Below are 23591 nucleotides of genomic sequence, written 5' to 3' on the forward strand. Positions count from 1 at the left end.
ACTTCTAGAGACGCGGCATAGAACTAAAAATTAGGCGACTCGGTTCGAGCTGGCGTGCCGGTGCGCCGGCTCGGGCGAGGGATGAAGCGGGGCTCTCTGAGGGATGCCGCCACTTTCGGGCTCCCGGCTGCACACCGCCGTTCCCTACGAGGATCCCCGGGAGCACTAGAGGGCACTGTGGGATTTGGGCCACCCCGGCCTCCTCCCGCCGCCCGGCTCCCCGACTCCCCTGCCGGGTCAGGAAGGTTAATCAGGAGGCTGTAAGAAAGAACCGGTAACGTCGGCGTTTTGAACGGCAACTGCAAATACGTGGCGGGCTCGGAAAACAAAACGCTTGCCTGCATGCCCGAGCGCTGAGGCGGGGACACCCCCCCTCACACACCCCCCCACCCCCCGCTTTCCCGCCTTCCGCCCTGAGAGGGATGGGTGCCCTGACGGCGGGCCGGGCGGCTGCACACTCGGCAGCGACGCTTCCGAGCTGAGGGGACTTCAACCGGGCCTGCCAAGAATTTAAAAAAAAAAAAAAAAATCCAAAGAGGCATCTGTAGAGGAGCCTTTTCTCTGCCCTTGCTACCTATTTGATTAAAAAGTCTCTGCTGTGCGAACTGCAGATGATTTCACTGCAGAACATTTTGACATGCAAATGATAGCAATTAATGCCTTTGAAACAATTTATGATTTCCGGCCTACTTCAACATGTATTAGCATATACCTGCTTTCTTTAATATACACTTTGTTTTTCCAAAACCACAAACATAGTTGCTGGAATTTCATGTGGAAGTGCTTAAGGGGTTGAAAGTTAACACCTTTGTGAGCCGAGCAGTCTCACAGTTGCTGCTAAACAAAAGCCTCTTTGTAGAAGCTTTCTCGAAATGTTTTCTTAACATGTTCCAAGTAGTTTTAGGCAGGCAACTAAAGTAAACAAGATGTTACCATGATAAAAACACTTGTGAAAACATTACAGAGTGCACTTAGTAGTTTCTTTCACATAAACTCCCCTTCGTTTCATCAAAGTTAAATGCACATGAAGCAGATTACTAGCATCGCTGCAATATAGGATTGCAAGATCTCTCCAAAGGTCTATGTCCCTCTTTTAAAGAAGATACGATTTAAAAATGCTACAGCCATAATTAAGCACATCTAAACCACAAATTTTTTTTTTTAAAAAGGGGGGGTGTGTGAGGGGAATAAAACCCTACTCGGTCTTCTCCTTCATTTTTTGCCCTGGATGCCTGGATACCTTGCCGAATAAATCACCCTCCCTCCAGCAGGGATTTCCTGAACAACTTGCCGTATAAGCGGTATATATTTCTACCTGCAACGGTCTTTAAACACATGCAAATGAAATCAAGGGTATACTCAGTTTGGAAGGAAAGTCGCTCTGTGCTGCTAATTGCTCCTTTCGCTGCCGCCTGCGAGACGGGCCGTGGTTAACACGCGAGACACTTGTGCACCCTCCAGCCCTCACCTTGCTTCCCGCAGCTTGGCAGAAGGCCATCAGGTCACCGCGGTGAGACTGGACTTGGTTTTGTTTTTTAGGCTCGGGCAGTATTCTGGAGCATGCAGGGTGCTACTGTTTCATTAGGCTTAGCAGCAGCCCCTGCTGCTATCAGTTAGCTCTAACTGATACCGCATCACATGATAACCAATGGCTGACGGAAAAAAAAACAACAAACCCAACACAAAGCAAAACAACAACAAAAAAAACCCCCAACGCTAAAACTGCAACTTATTTCAAAAAAGAAATAGGGAAATAAATGTGTACAATAGCCCGTGTATCTGCTGGTTCTGATAAGCGTCCTCCTGTTGGCTGTGAGTGAAAGACAACTAGGATCGTTATTTGTACAGTATTTATCTTTGAAATCAAGGGCCCTGTGGTGTACCTCACCTTGGGAACAAACACTACAGAACGATCACAGAAGAGTGTCAAATCTCTGGTTTTGATTTACCAACAGTTATGATATTTCTTCCTCAAGAGGAAAAGAAATGAACCATGTTTTAGACCTGCGAGTCCTTTTTTCTCCCTTAACTGTAGAATCATTTTATTGGCGTACAGGGCTTTCATTCCACATGTAACTTCTCTTTGCCTTTTCTAACAGGCTTTTTTATGGAGGTAACTGAAATTAAGCAATGCTTAATTGATACACGGGCTGTATTTCACTTGGTAAACAAGAGGTTTTCTCTTGAGGAGACGGTCGAAAGAGCTTCACGGATTACACAAGTACCAGAAAGAAACTTCCAAGCATCTACCTGTTATCTTTTCATTGAGTAATGAATTCAGAAAAATGGCAATATAATTTAAGGACGTACGCTCCACAGGAGACTTGGAAGGCTATGGTATCATTTTACAAGGCAATGCTCCCTTCCTAACAGTGTCAATACGCTGCTCGGGGACATTCATTTCTGCATTCGTTCTGGGTTAAATATCACTCTGAACAATAGGACTTTGTCTGGACACTGTAGAATTTGGATAATGAGAAAATTTACACGAGCCGATGGGTTTAAGAAAGTCATACAAAATATTTCTGTTGAAAGGTTTCAATGGGGCGGGGGGGGCAAAGATTGACGATAAGTGAGTGATAAAAGAACCAGAATTCTTGGAGCTGGGAGTAGATGGAGCCACTTCAGGTCCAGCCTGGGCTGGTAATGGTTTTCAGGTTATTCCTACCTATGGATTGCCCCAGGTACCTCCTCCAAGTGAACTGGTGGACTCGGTCTACTTACTGAAACACCTCCGAAATACCATATAAAAATTAACCTTGCCTCTACCCATGCCATGTGACTTAAGGGCTGTATTTTCTGCTCATGGTCATGTCAAGCAGTCCACTGCTCTGTAAGAAATCTTCCTGAAACCAACAGATGTAATCGGGAACAGGGGACTAGCACAGAAAGCAAAGGTGGCATACTCTGACCTTATGTGACTACACATGTTCTTTCAGTATCTAAGGCTACCACAGCACCTTTCCCTTGCATTAAATGCAATAAAAATTAGAATTGTTTTAAAGGTCTAAATGCTATAGTATGGCATATGAATATGAATGAGCTGGCAAGTATGGCGAGATTAGCATTTATTTCACTTAAGTGAACAACAGGATGAATTAAAAGAAATGAGGCCACCCTTCATGGAAATTTATGACTAGCACCTTATTATTTTGTAACCCTCTTGTAATGAGAACCTTCTCATTACTGTACCATTCCTTACTTGTAACATGTGTTTGTACTAGGACCAGTGCTGCTCCTACTGAACTCAGGAGAGTTTTGCCCGTGGAAGAAGAACTGGCCCATTCTGTTCTGAGAGCAAAAACCTATCTGTATCATCTAACGTTATCCAACAAACATCCTCTGCTTGCTGTCGCCCTTCCCGCCCTCACATAAAAATCCAGGGAACTGCCTCAGAAAGAATAGATACAGCTGAACGTTTTGGGACTATTTCTACTTAGCCATGCTGAAGAATCCCATGTATTTACGTGGACTAAATTCACGAGATCACCACTGTAAATGGGAGCAGAATTTGATCCTTTGTGCATTTAAATCATAAACATTGCTTGGGTGGTTGCTCTTTTGTGATCTTACAACCGAAAAGCCATTAAGTACTTGAGAAAAGGATCAGTGCCCAGACCTTCAAGAACCTGGATGCACCCAAAGCATATGTGTACCTGGCAATCTACCCAGACACAACTCTTTTGTGACGGGAACGCTCTTTGCTCCAGCTTGGAGGGGTGAGGTTGATGGTTTAGCTGTGGAGCAGCCATGTGTAAGTTATTAGAGCTCTGCCGGTCCTTCCTTGCATTGGGATGCACACATTACCACATACTAGTCCATAATGCACTGTTTATGCAACGCGTAAAACTGTGTTCTTTGGCAGCAAGGAAAGGTCTGCAGCAAACTGCAGGGGCCCAATTAATATAATTATAGTTTATTTTTAGTAGTGTAGACTTTGTTCATTAGTTACTTATTTGACATAAATTAAATTTCATATGATGTTCTGCAATTCTCTGTTTAATCACAGGGTTAACTTAAGACTAAATTTCTAAATTAAAGTGAAATCAAGGTTAAATCAAGGTTGTATTGTTTACATTATCAATATGGCAACTTAAAAATTATTTAAATAAATAATAATAAAAAAAAGGCTGCAGAACTGCAAACAGTCTATTTTATAGTAATACACTGAGCAAGACCATACTTTCCCCATGGGGCTAATTTACTATCCCCTGTTAAAACGTTCTTGAGCCTGATCCAAAAGCCACTGAAGTGAAAGGGAGCTCTCTGTTGACTTCAGTGGGCTTTGCATCAGGCCCACAGTGAGTGACAGCACACAAAATTTCAGGGCATGCTTTTTGTACAATGCAAATGCCAAAAAAACCATCCTTACTTTAGAAACGACTGGAAGTCTTCACATACTGCTTCACAGCCCGGCCATTTGCATACGCCGTGTCCATAGAGCGGATGGCTGTGTGAGTGCTCCTCATGGGATAAACTGCAGGAGAGAAAGAGAAAAGTGGAAAAAGTGGCGTAACTGAAGGTACCGCGCCAATTAATCTTCACAAAGACTCTTAAGAGCAGCAAACAACAGATCCTGAAACATCCCTAACATCTCACGGTACCCACCTGACTCTGCCCATGGTTTTTCAAAACAGAATTAAATACCATTTGCAGTGCGAAACGTGTCATTCTTACTTAGCTATCCTCCTACATTTCATTCATTAATTAAAAGCTTTGTAAAGAATTTAAATTAACATGGACGGGGGAGAAATCAGTTGACAGACCTGCTTAATATCCTGCTTGATATTTTGCTAAGAAATTTATGAACACTGCATATTTACAATTCAACTTCATCAGGAAGAAAAGTCATCTCCATACAGCAGCGTATTCTTTTAACACAACACAACCGGACCCGAGGCTTTCCTCATTGCTATAGAAAGAGGAAAAGCATCAAGTTTGCAGCCTTGGCTTTCCCACCATTTTATTTATTTACTGTTTTTTTGTTTTGTGGTTTTTCTTTTTTTTTCATTTTGGGGTGGTTGTTCCCCCCCCCCCTTACAGGCTGTTTCTTTGCACAAGTAGAGCCCCCTTATGTCCCAGTAAAGAAGATTCAAGATGTATTTTCAAATGCAAAATTAATCATAAAAAAAGGAACTATGTAATCAAAGGATTCCTCAGTACCAGGGGTTAGTGGGGGCTATTAACCTTGCTAAGATTTGGCAGGAACGTCACAGAGCTTTCTAACTACTGAAACCAGGGTTAAAGAAAAAAATTCGTACGAGCGCTAAGGGGTTAATCCTTCAGCGGGATTCCAATCAATACGTAATGATTTGGCTGCACTGATCCAAGTCATGAGACGCTTTGATCCGGGCCATGTGGTGCTCAGGGAAATGTATCTGTTGCACTAACTGATGAACCATATTCTAAAATATCTTCTTTAGTCAACTTCTGCATGGAAACTTAAGTAAAGGAATTATTTTTGCAACAATTTCCATAACCTTAGATGACTTTAAAAATAAAATGTCAAAATAGTATTGAAATCTGTATTTTATGCTCATACACATATCTATTTTTCATAGCACATCTTTTTGCTACAGTATGCCTGTGCCATATTATGAACTTCAAACATACACAAAGGATATGAACACATACCAGCATCTAGGTGTGGCTTTTATGACTTATTTTATCCTGGATTACAGGTAACGTTATGGATAAACGCCTACTTTTTGCCATTTTACTTTTATACACATGTGGAAATGCTGTTTATTCTTGTTCTGTAATATTATCTGCCCACATACTATAACGAAATTGTATTCTTGTATTATTTCTGATGCACTGGATAGCAAGATCACCACTGAACATACCCCTGAGACATTATCCCAAATGCAAAGAAGCTGCAAGAGAAATTCTTGCCCAGATTCTGCCACTTCTGAATTTAGACCCAATGAGAATCTGAAGATAATTGAAGGTGGGTTTTAAAATTATTTTTCATTTTTTTTTAAAAATTCAAAAAAGGTACAGATCTGACTAGAAAAGGTATTACAAATTGTAAACGAACCTATTTCTTTATTTCATTAAAATCTTATTTTTGACTGTTTATAAATAGTTCTTCAAGCTTAAAAATATATACGTGCAAGGTAATTTCCTAAAAAAAAAACCCAACCGTAGGTGAAGATACTTACAAAGGCCTTTTCTGTAAAGGAGTATTACTCTGGTCTAACCTAATCACTTTTTTTAAAATGTGCAAGCGGGGAGAAGCTCCATCAGTTAAGTTTTTAAAAGAACAAAGGGACCGATGCCTGCCTTGCAAGGAAATTAGAAAAATGCTACACCACACATTTCCTCAGCTGAGAAAGAGGGAGAATGGCTGAAGGAACACCATCCACCCAAGCCAGACAGGCATATGGTCAAACGCCCTCCATACGCATCAGAAACGAGTAATTCAGAAAATAATGGGTTTCATCATCTGCTTCCATACCTGATACAGCAAAGGGTGAGAAAGTAGGCTTTCACGTTAACACTCCATTAAAGTCCACAGAGACTACATACAAGAGTTACGATTTCAGCGTGTTTAGCAGAACCCCCCAAAAATTCAGCGTATTAATCTACACAGCACGCGTTACCCATACACCAGGACGACTGCAGAAATGCTGTGTGTCGCCAAGTAAGGAGTCAGTCCCCTGTGGGTTTTAAGCACTGTAAATCTCATTATAATATCAACAGGAGTCACATGGCTTAAACCCCCAGCAGGGTTTTTTAAAGTTTCTCTGCGAGATCCTGAAGGCCATGGCCAAGTCAACGGGAAGAGCCCTACCGAGATTAGTATTTATTTTTTAAATCCAAGTGCAAATCTCTTTTCTTTCCAGGGAACTTGCACAAGACAAGACAAACTATGTAGGACATGATACCCTGGTGTTGTGTCCAAAGAAAATGACGGAATGACCAAGAGAGTATCAAACTGTAAATGATGCTCAGGATGTCAAAGTCTAGCACTGTCAATAACCAGAAAGACTGGTCTTGACTGTAAACGGGAACTTAAAAGGTCATTTTGCTAACATGATACTAAGTGTAACATACTTAACACCTACATATAGCTTCCACTGCCATTCAACAAAGCAGAGCAACTACTTCAACGTACCAAACCCAGACACTTCAAAAAGAAAAAACACCTTAGTATTGAAAGACAAATGCAGGCACCCTCCGTAGGCAGCGTGCCTTTCTGAAGGCAGCTACTCCCATCCCGCTCGGGGGGGTTTCAGCGGTGCCTTTCAGTGACCTTTATGTGTCAGTATCAGATTACTGCTATTTTATCCATCCCACTTTTGAAGACATTCTAGATTGCCACTTGTTCCCTGACAGAGCCTTAAGCAGCATCTCAAAACAAAACAAAGAGCGGGTTTATACAGAAGCGGATACAGCCAGTGGAAATGAATGGAGAACTCTGTTTAACTGATCTAAGTACTCACTTTGTTTGAGCAAATAGAGGTGGAAAATGAAGATTTTAATCCAATACATAAACAGCTTTGTGGGCACAATGCAAACCTATAATCTTAAATTGTTCAATGATATTTTGTCTGCATGCAAGCAGTTTCTGTAATCTGGATGCATCCTTGGTCTCGCTGCTGGAGACAGACTTTTAGAAGATCTGAGCATTGGCAAGCAGAAGCAGGTTTTAGGTCTGTTTGATTTCTAATGACACATTAGAGTAGGTGTTTGTTTCTGTCACCCTCTCCTTCCCAGAACGCATATTCATGGTTGGGTACTGGTGATGCAACACTAGTTAGTGGAAGTGATTTTATAACAAGACATAATTTTCAAAGAAGTGAAGATATAAATGATGTAAAAATCAGGATTATGTGGGGTTTTTTTTCTCCTCGTAAGGTATTTGCATACAGAATACTTAACACAATAGAATTATTTCCAAATAATGCAATAGTGCAGTGATATTACATCAAAGTACAGCAAATAACCCTCTGGCAAGTAAAACGTCTTGCATAAGTCAGCTTATTCATGACATATGAGAGAGTAACAAAATCCATGCAGGAAGCTGAAAACTGTGTAAGTGTCCACTTATTTTCTGCTGCCCCCAGCCCAGTTTCCAGTAAGGAGGTGAGGGGAAGGGAGAAGGGCCAGGCACTTCCACAGCTCCTCTGTGCTTGCCGGATAGAGGAGAGTTTTTACCTTCGCCTTCTTCAACCTATGTCGCTTCGTAACCCCACGGATCTCCAGAGGGTCTGGAAGCAAATTCACCACCTACTCCGAGAGAGATGGCTGTCGAAGCTGGTACTTGCACAGCCCCACTCACCTGGACCACTTCAGCCATTTAACTTTTGGAATACATCTGCTGTGCTACAGCATCACTGAAGAATCACACTCTGGGACACAAAACCATGGGAGACAGAGAAACCACAGACAACTAAGCCCGCACGGAGAGTAAATATGACAGTGTATCCCAAAGAGAGACAGGAACACACTGGGTATTGGGGAAAGTAGCGACCAAAGCACTAGCATGAAAGCTACCAGTGCTGTAAGGTTTAATTCAACCCATACTTACTAACCCTGTGAAACTGGGTACCACGCTCGTACACACTGGCAAAAAAGTCATGGACAGATATAAAAACCAGCCAAGCAGAAGCGTCAGTAATAGTACTTCTGCCACACAGTGGACCATATCTTAAATATTCATGATGCTGACATACTTCATATTCCACTCTCTCTCTTCCACATCTGCTTGGGCCAACGATCTTTGCCAAAACACTGGGGGAAGTCAGTGATGTAGAGAAGCATCCTTGATTTTCTATTACAGTTATGAAGCATCTGCTCGTGTTCTAACAGTGCAGAGAACATGCCTGAGCCACCTGCACACTGAAAAATCAATACCACATCTCCTGCTTTCCCCTTGGAAGGGGTTTGAGCAGAGCACCCACAGAAATTGCAGAATTGCCTTTTTTTAAAAATTTTATTTTATTTCTCAGGGGCAACGGGAAGTGACCTCATCTTTGCCCACTGCCATGAAACCGATGTCAGTGTACGGTCCAGGCAGGAGCACAGGGCTCAGTCTCACACCACATTCCCCCTCAGCCTGATGTGGATGACAGTCGTCGAGGCAAAATGCCACAATTTTGGTCCTGTACAGGAGGAGGAGAGACACAACTGGGAACCAACACAGGTCTCCTGTACTTGTGACTGCCTGGTGAACTCTAAAGCTCATCAAAAGGCACCGACAGAATAAAGTTGGTGAAAATGTCACAATCCTCTGAGTCAGAAACACTCGCTGTATTTGATTCAAAATCAAAACAGAAGCAGTAATGATTAAATCCTTGTACCAACTGTACTCGAATGCAAGTTCCTGCCTTCATAGCAAAACCCATTGAATAAAGATGTGTTTTGCAGTGAAGTTGCACTGGTGCAAATCCCTCTGAATTCTTACTAAGGTGGCTTAGCAGCTCCTTCCTCTCTAAACTGTGAATTTAAAAAATGCCAGTATTTAAAAAAAATAAATAAAAAAATCAAGAAAAGTATTAAGCCATTTACTGAAATGGACTACTACTAGACATTCATGCTTCTGTCTAAGCCTCAGTAACTGCCCAGAAAGCAGGTATTTGACCTGAAGAGAGAATTGTCGGAGCAGGGTAAATGCCTCTCCACCACTGGATAATGCTTGGCAGAGGGTCGTGGGCCTTCAGGAAAGGCGGCGTTTGATGTGTGTGGCTGGTGACAGCTCTTTCTAGAACTGGCTTGCAAATTTTCGGATGCTTTTTAAAGCTGCATTTCTCCCCTTCGTCACTACTTTAGTCCACATCCAGACCTAGAACTAGAAGAAGCTCATGTTTTACATCAAGGCCTATTGGAAGTAACAGGAGTGGTATATTACATTTTAAATGACTACACCAATTTAAGACAAATCAGGTTAAAACTGCAGCCTACAGGCTGAAATCCTGTCTTCTAATCGGTGTGCTCTAACTTGTATACTCCTGTGGTATAAGAAAAAAAAAAACAAACCACCCCAAAAATACCAAAAACCAAAAAGCAGAGCTGTAGCATTGCTGTTATAACACAAGGCTGGCAATGCACCCCGAATCACTGCCCCCCATCCTTACGCCTCTTGTAGCACTATTCTCTAAATGCCTGTTGCAAGGCAACAAAATCTGGCTAACATTCCCCTTCTCTTCTACCCCCATCCCCACTGCAAAGAGTAGAACCAGACTGGATAATTACACACATCATCTTCTGGTTTTGATCTATGCACTGACGGTTTGGATTATTAACCAACATTATGAACCTCTAGCACTCTCAAAGTACTATGTACCTCTTCCAGTGGCACCCCCTCTTCCAACCGCGCAGCAGAACTGCCACAGGGCCAGGACAGCCACTGCCCTACATCCTTTCCTTGGAGGAATTGAACGTATTTCTAGACGATTTAAAAGAAATGCTCATTGCAAAAACCCCAATATTGAATCCGTCACTTATCTCAGGTGAAGTTACATTCCTGGACTTGAATTAACGAGTTTCTCTACTATTTAAAACTCTTATTTTTACTTCAACCTTGTGCCTAGGTACTGTAGTGAAAAGTACATCAAATATACCTAGACGCATGCAATTTGAAACGCTGGATTTTAAATTCCAGCACTGCTAACTAATGAGAACAATTTTTTCCCTCTTCTTCTTTGTAGCATCACTTCATGTACTTACATACCATAATCACATCCTCCTAGAGCCTCTATTTTTCCAGGGTGCAGATCTTTAATTCCCTTTAATCTGTCTTCATAGCCTCTTCCCTCCAACTCCTTTATCATCCTAGCTGCTCTCCTCTATATTTGCTCCTGCTCCTCTTTATCCTTTCTGCAAGAGAGTGGCCAATTGTACATCACACTCTCAATGCGGTTTAACTGGTTCTGCATAAAGCAGAACAGGAAAAAAGAAGGGCTCGGATGCAACACGCATGTTTATGCCTCCCATGACTGCATTTACCTTTTTAACTAAGACATGGTACAGAGCGTCCCACCTTAATTTCTCAACGCCGATTATGCCTCGGCCATTTCCCACACAACCAATGCTGAGCAGCTGACGTGTCATGTCAAACCAGCAGTTTGGAATTTTTATTTCCTAGCCGGGCTACTTTCTACTTATCCCTGCTAAATCTCATTTTATTCCTCTCTGAACAGTCTCCTAATTTATTCAGATGAAAACGGATTGATTCGGTATCTTAGTTTAATTAGGAAAAATGTGATCCTACCACTTTCTTGGGGTTTGGTTTTTGGGGGTTTTTTCTTTTTTTTTTTTTTTAAACTGACTTTCAGCACAGCAATCCCATCCCTTACACACCCAATTCGTGTGGCAGAGGGAGGTGGCAATGGCAAGGCTTTGGCCCTGATTCAGCAACGCTTTTAAGAACGCGTGCAAGTTTAAAAACACCGGATTAGACCTTGGACTTCACCGAGACTGAGGTGTAAAATTACAAATGTACATACATACTTTGTAAAAAGATCCTGTTTGCCAACCTTATTTTACTGTAATTTATATTCTGTTGTTACATTTAAATCTATAGTAAAAGAAAACACTGAGAAACAAGATCTATTCTTGTTTAACAAAATTATATTCTGTTACATTTAGAGTTGAGGCAAGTCTTCCATCCTTATATTAACCGGCCATACGTCAACAAATATCATTAACACAGATAATCCACGTCAGTATTTTTCACCCCTGTCCCACAGGCACAACAAAACCCGCGCAGAAGGTGACTGTCACATCGCATACAGCCTGGCAGCTCGCTGGGTGAGCCTTCACCCACCGCACACCCCTGCAGCAGCTAGGAAAGTGCCCTTTGGGAAAAAGCTTATAAAAAAATAATTAAGATAAATACTGACTCCAAGGGAGAAATACAGTTGAAGTATTGAACTCTCTCTGCCACATGCTTTCCCTCCGAAGAATGCTATTTAAAAAAGCACTGAAATCAAGAGGACACAAGCCTACTTCCCCAGGGAAGCTGCTGAATTGTACAGGTAGTGTAAATATCATATGCTGCTGCAGGTGCTAGGCGTCTATTTGTTTGTGTTTACTAAAAGGCATAACAAATAGTCATACTAAAACAGAACAACATTTGGCATTGGAATGATAGATACCAGAGCAGCCATAAATCATGTTCACTTGTTTATACTCGAACCACTGTGCAACCGTAACAGTTCAGCCCCCCTTTTTCAGAGAGCCCCTTTGCTGTGATTTGCCCCTTTCAGGGGCAGCCACCGGCTCCTGGCTGGGCAGCATCGCAATGCACGGTACTGAGGGGCTCAGCATCCTTTCCAAGTACAGCACACCCAAAAAAAACCATGCAACATTGAAAAAAAAAAGAATTAAAAAAAAAAAAAGAAGAAAGAAACAGACTTGCATGACATATATGGCCAGCCAACATCATTTACAGCTTTGCAACTTCTGAGTTAATTCACAGTATAAACAACGAGGAAAATGTTTCTTCCGAGCAAGACTTCCTGTAAACCAGTCATTAGAGCGGCGCTGGGCGCAGGGCTGGTGCACCTGCTGATTAACCATGCGCTCCAAGAATAAACAAAAACTGAAGCCAGCGAGATTGTTCTGGAATTTGCTCAGAGCTGGTTTTTCTTCCCCCATGTTATAAATTGGATTCTACAATAAAACAAACAGCAGAACATAGGTTGCCGAGAGTTAAGATCTACTTTTTACACTACATTGACCACAGCACCCACAGGCACAGCTACAATGTCTTTCTATGAATGGGACAGATTGCCATATGGATGCAGACACTGAACAAGCTGTACAACTCCTGGCGACAAGTGCCTAGGGGACTGTCCTATATTAGCACCACCTGTGCTGTGGAAATTGCGCTCTGCGTATGAAATGGTATTTAAGGGCCCATCACGATGTTATTTTTGAGTATACACAAAAAGGAAAATTACAGTTAAAAAGAATTTGCTGGCTAGCGGATCTGTTGCTCAGTTCCCGAGATCGCTTCCCAAAGGAATAGTTATCTTCTTTATTCACGCAGCCCAAAATGACAAGCTGCAACACATATTAGTGGTTTCCCTGCCTGGGCTTATACCGTCATTTTAATGAGAAGAATACACTTTATAACATACATATGTCTTTCCTGGTCACACAGAGGAAATTACAGCCCTCTCACCTTAAAAACACCAGCTATACGGAAAAACACCCTACAGCATTACACAAACGTTGCTCCAGCAGCAAGCAATGCAATATAAATTTTCCTCAGGCTCCTTCCCCCACCCCTCAATGTGCAGCAGGTAGAGCCACAAATCCTGATTACCAAATTTCAATGTGCATCTCACTACTTTGAAAATATAACCCTGACTGACAAAAACAGAGCTCCTGATTAGCACAAGATGTCGAGGGAGGGGGGAGAAGGGAAAAGAGGTTTGAGCAGTACCTAGCTGCTCTATGAAAAGAGATTTCCCCTTCTCCAAACTGCAAGAAAAAAAGGACGCCAAGAAAAAGAAAAGTAAAATAAATTGAATTAAAGAAAAACAGTTGTAAAGTGAACATTACAACCTGGGAAAAATTATGTCATTTTATTGAGAAACTCATTTTTTTCCATTAAACCATAGTGAAACGGATAAAGTTTATACAGCTTAATGGTGGAGTTTTACTTTAAATGCTACTCAATATCTTAGCAGTACGATATAACATGATATAACAGCTGTCATACTAACTGCTCGATTTTTATTGAACAGCAGAGAAAATAGTCACACAAAAATCACCTAACTTCTCCTCTACTTTTATGGCATTTTCAAGGGTGTTTCTTTTCCACTCTCAGGCTGTGATATGTATGAAAAAAAAGAAATAACACAGCTCTTCATTAGCTCCCTGCTCAGCTCTTTAGGACAGTCAGATCTCCTGAGCAAATGCTGAGGAAGGACAACTTGCACACAGGAGGAAATAAAAAGAAACAGGAATCCATGGTGCAGTAAAACAAAAACAGGTCCCTTTTTAAGACTACTACATAAACACCTCTAATAAAAGAAGAGGACAAATTTTCATTGGACTTTTAAGTATTTAGACAGGAATGTTTTAGTAAAAGTTTAACTGCAAAGTGCATGCAATTAACAGAAAGCCATCAGCTATTTCTCTGGTATGTAAAAATAGCATTAAGCTGTATTAAATGCACGTGTAAGTATCTCAGTTGCAAGAAAAGGGAGGAGATATGCAAAGCACTCAGATATCAAACAATGATCTGTTGGCCAGATGGAGGAATAAAACAATACATATGCTAAAATTTGGAAAAGTTCTGTTACGCGTCTGCCAAGGCTCACCCAATCTATTTTAAGGGCTTTTTGATGCATTAGCTTAGTGTTTGGAGTTGTACAACTGATGGTTATTACATGGGACCAGAAAGCAGCAAAGCGTTGGTGTGCCGGAGCTCCCCGATGCCGGTGAAGTGTCAAACACAGCACCCTTGTGCAGCGAAGGGCCACGCCAAGTCATCACAGACTGGTTAACTTTGCATCTTTTGTAGGGAAAAACGAATAAAATAAACTAGAAACAATTTTCCAGGGTTTAGCGAAACAATTCTTTGAAAAGCATAATTTGATTAAGGAGCTCCCGGGCAGACTGAGGAGCAAGCGGCATCGTACAACTAATTTAGCAGGTTTCTCAAAAACGTGAGTGCCGTAGCGGACAGTAGGTGCGGGCAATGCAAAGGACGCTACACACCCGAATTTGAAAAGCACTAACAATAAGAAGTTCCTGATAGGGCTTAAAACTGAAGATTAGCAACTTCAGGTCTGAGTCATGGCTGATATTTTTTCAAAGCTGATTACAGAGAGAAGTGACTCAGACAGGGAAAGCGTATAGTAACTGGTGGTGATTTCTTTGGCAGGAGAGCGAGCGCCAAGGGATCAGGTAGCGGGATGCTTTGGGTTGTATCTGCACGTAATAAATGCCGACAGCGGGGCCAGCGCTCCGCTCCGGCTGTCGCGGCATCGCTGTCACTGAACAGCCCAACCGGCCTCACGGCCATCACACCTGCACCAGGTGCAATGAGAAGAAATGCAGCAGCCATGGAGTGAGCGGGATGGTTTATCGGATACGCAGCTGGGCATCTAGGCTCCGCTCAAGCCTCCAGCTCCAGCCTGGCTCCGCAGCGAGGAAGCTGCATGGAGGCATCCGAGCTGCTCAAACCGCGGGTCACGATGGGGTTTGTGTACGTGGAGCAGCTAAATACCATCTGGGAGGAAAGGCCCCAGGAACACCGATTTCTTAAGGGAGAATGGATCTGAGGTAACCTAATCTAACAAACTCTGCTGATGATAAAGTGTAACGAGCTAAAATCAACTGCACGGAGCAACTGAGAGGAGCCGACACGGATGAGCAGATTTGATGCTGGCACCAGTGCAGAACGAATGCCAGGGACTACACGGAGAGGCATGCCAAGAGAGGATCAGGCCCTGGGAGCATATGGACTCCAGGCTGAACTGTTTCATCCCGAGCATTAATAATGGACTGAAGTCTGTAATTCTTAATTGTGCTGAATCCTAATGCCCTCATCAAAGGGCCTTGGGATTTTGATGGAGGATCAGCTGGCATGGAAGATAACAACAGTAAAACACAATGCATTAAGCCTAACCAGCAGATCAATGGTCTGCCACACTGTTTCTCTCACTTCCCTTCAGAGCCTTCTCCAGACTCGTTCCTCCCGCGATGCTGGCAAGAAATAGTCTTTTAAAAATCCCCCTGTTTATCCCATCTATTTTTCCTATGAGATGGCTGCTTGCTTATGTGGGAGGGCAAGACTCAAGCATGTGTCGTGGTTTAACCCCAGCCAGCAACTAAACACCACGCAGCCGCTCACTCACTCCCCCCCACCCAGTGGGATGGGGGAGAAAATCGGGAGAAGAAGCAAAACCCGTGGGTTGAGATAAGAACGGTTTAATAGAACAGAAAAGAAGAAACTAATAATGATAATGATAACACTAATAAAATGACAACAGCAATAATGAAAGGATTGGAATGTACAAATGATACGCAGTGCAATTGCTCACCACCCGCCGACCGACACCCAGCCAGTCCCCCGAGCGGCGAATCCCTGCCCCCCCACTTCCCCGTTTCTGTACTGGATGGGACGTCACATGGTATGGAATACCCCGTTGGCCAGTTTGGGTCAGGTGCCCTGGCTGTGTCCTGTGCCAACTTCTTGTGCCCCTCCAGCTTTCTCACTGGCTGGGCATGAGAAGCTGAAAAATCCTTGACATTAGTCTAAACACTACTGAGCAACAACTGAAAACATCAGTGTTATCAACATTCTTCGCTCTGAACTCAAAACATAGCACTGTACCAGCTACTAGGAAGACAGTTAACTCTATCCCAGCTGAAACCAGGACAGCATGGTTGGAAAGGATATAAAGACAACCGGGGACAAACACGGGATTGCTGGCACATGGAGAAAGGTTTCTTGGACATGCAGCCTTTACCTCCAACTCTTCACCTTACCTCTTGCAAACAGATGCATTTCCTAAATTAACAGGTCCGGACCTTCACTAACTCACTTGTTTACGTACAGCCTCCATCATCCTGTCGCTGCTGCCGTCAATACAGGACAGTGCCAGGCAATGGGACCAGCGTGCAGGCGCCCGCACCACTCCACGGCCACCCCACACCTCCCAGTTCAAGCCCAGGCTGGGGCAACCACCGCTCACCGCAAAACGCTGATGAATTCTGCACCGTTCTGCTTTTCAAAACCTACCCATATCGGGAATATTCCCAAGGATGCAACGTTTCAGGATGCCCACTGCTCATCAGGTTATAAAGTTAGTAGTCACCTAAAGCAGCTGGGTATCGACCTGCTTTGTTTTGCTGTTTTTCTTAAGAAAATAATCAAGCTTGCCCCAAATAAGATGCCGTGGAATGAGATGGAAAGCGGGTACTGTCCTTGACATTTCTAAGCACAGCAGATGTACTTAACTGGCTCCCGTTATTTATTTATTTATTTGTGTAGAGAAAATGCTTGTTACTGAAGAAACCCAAATGCTGATAAGATGATGAGAGGTTTGCATGCTGGTTGATGGTCTCACTTTCGCTTATCCTGAGTGAATACAAGTATCTATAACTAAATATTTCCCTTAGGGTACTGATGACTGAGGTATGTTTATTGCGTTGAGTGAATTTATATATATAATCAGCACAATAAACATTATTAAATTGTCTGAGTAAAATCAAAGCATGAAACACACAGTCAGTGCTGAATTCTAATGATGCTGAATGCCCATGATTGCATGGGGAAAGGATCTTAACAAGCCTTGATTTGAGCTTTGGCATCCGCCTCACAAATCACACGAAATGTTCTCTCTTTAATAGTGCTGAATATTGATAAATGTCTCTGCACAGCACAACAGGGAAGTTGGTCTCTATTGGCAATCTTTACCAAAGTGTGTTTTTTCCTTCTCTACACTCAAGGGTTTACCCTGAATGATTTAATTATAATTTTCCTTGTGTAAGACAAATTAAAGAGGAGAGTAGGAGTGTCATGCCAAAGCAGATTATTTATCTCCTTAACAGATTGCTGTGCACCAAACCCCAGAGCTGCTGCTGCCGCTACTTACAGAAACTGGGCGAAATGTGGGACAAAAGCATAGATGTAATATACATTTAAAGCCCAAATGAATGAAAGCATTAACCCATTATTTATAGCTGGAATTGTTTCATTCCTGTGAAAGCCATACACACAGAGCACGCAGAAACCAAGAGCGGCACCACAATGCTCCCTAGCCCCTGCCCAGGAGCAGAGGATGCCTCCTGCTTTTGAACATATTTTTGCTTTTCAAACATCCCGGGGTGACTCTGGCCACCCACCTGCCGTTTGCTTTTTTGCCATAAAGGAGAACTTTTGTTGTCACTCGGCTCTGAGCACGGCAGCCCCACGCAGCCGCAGCGTGGCCAGCGTCACCGGTGACTCCAGAGCTGCGTCCCCGCAGCCTGCGCAGGACTAAAGCTTTGCTGTGCGCAACTGGGAGGCTGGGCTCGCGGCACGGCGACGCGTGGGCATGCCAAGCACCCAATGACTGTTTCTCCTGCTATTTTAAACCCCTTGTTTATAACCGAAACATGTTTTTAGCCAAGACGTATAGCAGACCTGCTGCTCGCCCGATGACGTTTGCGCAGGTGCCTCTGCGGTCAGCCGAGTGCCTCCTGTCTCACAGGTCTCGTCGAGCAGCCTCGCAACCTGACCTGTGGGATCAGGAACCCCGTAAAACACAGCCTGAACTATCCCAGTGACATGTGCCGGAGACGACAGCGACGACAGTAACTCCCACATAAGCAATTTGCCTCCTGCAGCCCACTCCTTCTCCAAAGCCCAAGAGGAAGGGGGGGAAAACAGCTTTACAGCACACCCTAAAAGTTAATGTTACCTGTATATGATTATTTATTGCTGCTGGGCAGTCGTTATGATGTGGCTGTGCTTAACTGTTAGGACACTTACAGCTTTTACTATGTGCTTTTTATTGTTGTTTAAATCTAAATAAATAGCTCTTGGTTGTATCAGACCAAAGCTAACAGCCAGTTGCACAGAAGGTACAGGAATGAGATGGGAGGAAGCCACAACCCAAAAACCTGCCCTGGCCAGCCCAAGCTGCGGACTTGTGTGATGGGAGGTGGAAGGGCTGACAGCTCACTTGTGAGCCCTTCCGACAGCCTCATCTGACCCGAGCTTGGGCTCGGGACCACCTCCACAAGTCCCCTTGTGTTTGCAAGCTCAGTTGCAGCGCTGAACAAGAACAAACATGGATCTCACTAAGTCTAGCAAACTCGTGCTCCCACCAGACCCATGTTTTTTTTCTAGCCTTAACCTCTGCACTAAAAAAATTACCAAAACCCTGCTCGCGCCTGTGCTCTCTCTTTTCTAATACGCTAAAATTTCACCTTCTGTGAGCTTTCAAGCATACATCTGATGGCGGAGCACAGCTACCCTTCCCTCACTGCTCACTCACCACCCCGAACGCCCTGCCTGTAGATAAATACCCTTTCAGAAAGGAAACCAGTGCAACACATCTCAACAAGAGGAGTTTCTGTGTCATACGAAATCCAGGCAGGCACCACAGTGCCTGATGAGACTGCAACAAAACCCTTAAGTGCATCAGTAGGCATTCTTCTGCCTGTAGTCTCCTGCTCTACTTATGGATAAAGATGTAATTCAATCACTGCAGCAAATGGATGGCGTAAACCCTCCATGTACCAAATAGAGGCAAGATAAAGCAAAGTCTGTAGCTCTCTTATTTGTATTCCTAAATATACCTGGTTTTGTATTTTGATATTGTAGAGAACTCAATAGATACGTAAGAGAAGTATAATGGCAAGCTTTAACAATACAGCTATCAATCCAACCACTGAGGATTTTAAGTCTTCTAAACTAAGACAATCTCAAACAATACCATGGCATGTTTATGCCTTCTTAATTAATTTATTTGGAACTTTACTAATAAAAACATATGTATTGCCTTGTTTGTAGACCCCAAGTGCCTCCGGGCCACAACTACAGGACTCAGACACGCCGATTTCCAGTTCTGCTCAACAGTACACACAGAGAAAATTCTTACTTCAGAACATATTCCTGTATTTTCACTACATTTCAAACTAAACAGCAAAGGCATACCGTCTCCTTGGTTAGATTGCCATTAGCAGACAGCACATGCCTCTCTTCAGTGAAAGAAGATCCATTTCACTGCATGGGTTTTTATTTTATATACTTGGTAAGAAAAACATAGATAAAAAATTTATTGAAAAGTCATAAACCCGTCTTGTTCAGCTCTATATGCAGGAAAAAGGGAATTTAATTGTTTAATAAACATCAAATTGTTTTTAGTGTCCCATGTAAGTCTTCGTGAAAACCACATCCTCGACACTTACATGCATTATATATGTATACGCTGATGTTCCCCCACATGTCCTTGCAATGGATATAAAATGATGCCTCACACACACAGAGCAGTTCTTTCGACAGCGATGTGCTCTCCTTTAAAATCTATCTATTCCCAACAGCACTATTTTCTTAATATTAGAAAGATATAAGAGGTATTTATATAGCTTCCCTATCAATCGACTTTCAGACCACCAGAAATATAAACTGTATGGCTTAAAAATTCCATTATCCTCTTTCTAATGAATGAAAGGAGGACGGAAAGACAAAGCCATCAGTTTCCATAAAATCCAGCTTTCACTAGCGTCTGCTATAACATTTCTAGATGGGCAAAGGGACTCTCCTGAATGCAAAGAAGCACTGCCCTCCCCGCTGCGCCCACGCTGCTCGCGCGCTCCCAGAGACCCTTCTCCTCCTCCTCCTCCTCCTCCGCCGGCAGCGATGCCAAGGCCGCAGCAGGCACTGGCACCCAGGGCCCAAGCTCCTCTGGGACCATCTGTCTCACCGTAAGCAAAAGTTATGTTGTTAGACACGCCTCAGTGAAATCTGGGGGTGTAAAGAAACAAACCTGCAATAAAGCATCCTTCGGAATACAGCAGAGCCTGCGCCGAGAAGCACGTCAACAGACAACCCCTGATTTAAGCCATTTCTTTTAACAATGCAAGCCTAGCAAGTATAAATTAACTCACACTTTTAAAAGCCAAACAACACCAGTTAGCTAATTTTATCAGCACTGAAAAAAAAAAAAAAATCAACTTTGTTTTAGAGAAACCTGGTAAACGCATGCCTATCCTGTCTCGTGAAAGCAGGTAAATACAGAGTAAAAAAAAAAGGCAAACGCGTTAGATGAGATGAGGCACTAAAATTTGGCAGAAAAACAGGTGGTTAAACAGCCTGTACTGACCAACAGATTTTTTTCCCTCGCCTCCAGCCTGCAAACCCAAAGCACATCAAGACTAACGCCACCCGTGACGCAAAACTCAAAAACACAGCTTAAGGTCTTCACAGTTCCCCCCAATACGCTTATCCAATGCCCTTCTAATTAGCTAATTGTGCCCACATTGATCCAATTAACAAGCCATAAAGATCCAAAAAAAAGGCACGTATTCTGCCCAGTGGAGACTCTATTCAACCACGCCAAAATCAGACGGAGCAAGATGGGGAGGACAAAACCGAGGCCAAGGCGGTTGGCCACCGCTCCCAACCATTTCGCCATCGTTTCAGCACGCCGTTTGGAGATGCTCACGGGTGGAAATCCCGCCGGCACCTACCTCTCCCGTTTAGGAGTGTGGACTGATAGCTGTCCGTTAGTTGAGGCGTGCGGGTTGATGATTAAGGAGGTCTTAGACGGCGCGGAGGAGGAGATGCAGGTGGTGGACAGGTCCAGGCTGCTGTGGTTGTTGCTGGCTGCCTCCTCCGCTGTGTGTGAGCTTGTCACTTCCTTCCAGAGCTGCTGCAGTTCTGTTGGAATCATGCCTGAAACAAACAAATTGGATAATTAAATCAATTAACAGCTAATTCGGCCGTCTTCAAACAGTAATTAAATCAAAGAGTCAGTAAACAAAGCCTAGTGTTAGTTTTGTGTGTGTGTGTGTGCATGCATGTGTGTGTTTTTGCGCATTTTTTTTTTTTTTTAAAGTAACTAAAGGCTAATACCGAACACTGCAAGACGCTGCTACATTTTCTGGTGTGACACCTGCAATACCTGTGTAATGCAAACCCTAATGCAAAACCTGTGGGGCAGGTGGATCCACACAACACGACACCCACCCCAAACACCATGTTAATTATTACTATTTTTTGTAATTTTTAGACCAGAGGGTCCAATTCCAGAGTCCCTAGTCAGGCAGAAATGCCCCTGAGCTCACAGCAAGGCTGACAGCAAAGGTGGTCAAGGGCTACTTGGCAGTCAGCTGGAGAAATTTAATTTCTTCAACACCCTCCCCACCCCCCAATTTTTTTTTTCTTTTTTTAAGGAAAGTGAATACTTTCTAAGCTGTTTTTAAAAGAAAGAAAGGTCTTAGGAAAAAAAAATACTCAGCTTTATTATTATGACAACACGAACCACAATATGACTAATTTTGTGCTTAAGTTTTAAATGATGACAAATAGCTTTGTTATTAAATACAGTTTTTATTAATCACTTTTAGACATAAATTATGAATTCATATTGTCTTCTTGAAATGCTTTTCAAATTTTAACAGTCAAATTGATTATACTATGATTATTTCATTAACACACCTATCTTTCTCATTAATTTTGGTTTCTTGAACTGCTCACTTAATTGATGGATGTGTCTACTGAAAAACTGTGTAACTTTCTATACAAGTAACACTATTATTACTGTCAGTTCTTAAATCAATGCTAATGAGGCATTCAAAAGTAAAATGAAAACATAAAATAAGCTTCAAGAAATAATCATAAAAAAAAAAAGTATTGTTTTAATTGTGCCAAAATGGACACCAGGGTTAGGACACAGCATTCAATAAATAATGCAAGTGAAAACTTTGTAAACTCCAGTGGGCCAAACCGAAGGCTGGAAGGGGAGCCGCGCGCGTCAGCGTGACACGGGCTCACGCTGAGATCATGCTTTTGGATAAAGCTTATGTTTGTGACATGATTAAACAAGTCAAGTTTCTCTCACTGAAGACTATTTCAGTACTCTTTCAGAGAAGGCCATGGGAAAAAATTAGCAGTAGAGATGCATCACTTAAATATTCAGGGAAAAAAATAATAAAAGCCAGTGCCTGTGTGTTTTTAAAGAGGTTTCTCATCACTGTGCTTCCAGATCATCGTTTGGATGACTGTTCATTGTTTCACCATATTGTAGCACTGGAGCTATCCTAAGGAAACCTGCCATTTTCTGAGTGTATAGCAGCAGCTCACACAGGCGTGTATCTCACCCAACCTAAGGTATTGAAATAAAAAAATAATAAAAAAAAAAAAAGGCAGTATGCATTATATTCATTTGAAACACATAATAAAAAATGCCAAGGTCTAAATTTAATTTATTTTTGTCATTTAGAATACAATGGATAGATAATCATCTCAACGTGATCAGCCAAACATCTTTACTTTGCTAAACTGTTAAAGATTTTAATTATGCTAGCTTTGGAGAGCACTGGTCTAATGAGGCGATAGACTCCAGAGAATCTAAGTGGTTAAGAACTGTGAAATGAGTCTGATAGGATTTTTTTATATTCACCGTGGATCGTTTGCATATCAAAGAGGAGTAAATTATTGCACGACAGACCAATAACCTTCCCCGCCTTTCCGAGAGTAGCATTAACAAAAACAGTTGGTCTCCGGTAACGGTTCACTACAAAAAAAATGCTAAAATCCTTAAGTATCTGCAATTAATATATATTATGAAAGAGGCTTCAATTTATACATTAAGTGATCAGATATTCCTAGGACACATCCGTTTCTCTAAAGCCACGTCATTTTCCTTTCATCAGCCCCAAATGCCAATTATATTTTGATGGATTTTGTCCCAAATGAGCGTTTAGTTATTAGACATATTCAATTATTACTTGTCCCCTGAAATTAAACCTCTGAGCAAATTAAACAAAGAAAAAGGTCAGTACACAAGCCTATGTCCTGTTTTGCTGTATTGGAGCTATTATTTTCAAACACCTTGCAAAGTGACAGTGTGGGATGTATTTTTAGCTAACACGCTTGACAGGACTGTCTGCGCACTAACAATTACCTG

General features: G+C 42.5%; 1 protein-coding gene across 6 annotated transcripts in view; it reads right to left on the bottom strand.

The window, feature by feature from the left end:
* Nucleotides 1–23591, bottom strand: part of FOXP1 (forkhead box P1) — a 392435-nt gene that overhangs the window by 43037 nt on the left and 325807 nt on the right. For all 6 annotated transcript variants that reach the window (XM_052779067.1, XM_052779070.1, XM_052779068.1 and 3 more), the window contains 2 exons: nt 21151–21355; nt 4373–4477 (listed from right to left, as the gene is read on the bottom strand). In XM_052779067.1, the coding sequence (XP_052635027.1) occupies nt 4373–4477; nt 21151–21355 (310 nt within the window). The remainder of the gene's footprint in view (nt 1–4372; nt 4478–21150; nt 21356–23591) is intronic.

Source organism: Harpia harpyja, chromosome Z (assembly GCF_026419915.1).
Source record: "Harpia harpyja isolate bHarHar1 chromosome Z, bHarHar1 primary haplotype, whole genome shotgun sequence".
NCBI lineage: Eukaryota > Metazoa > Chordata > Aves > Accipitriformes > Accipitridae > Harpia > Harpia harpyja.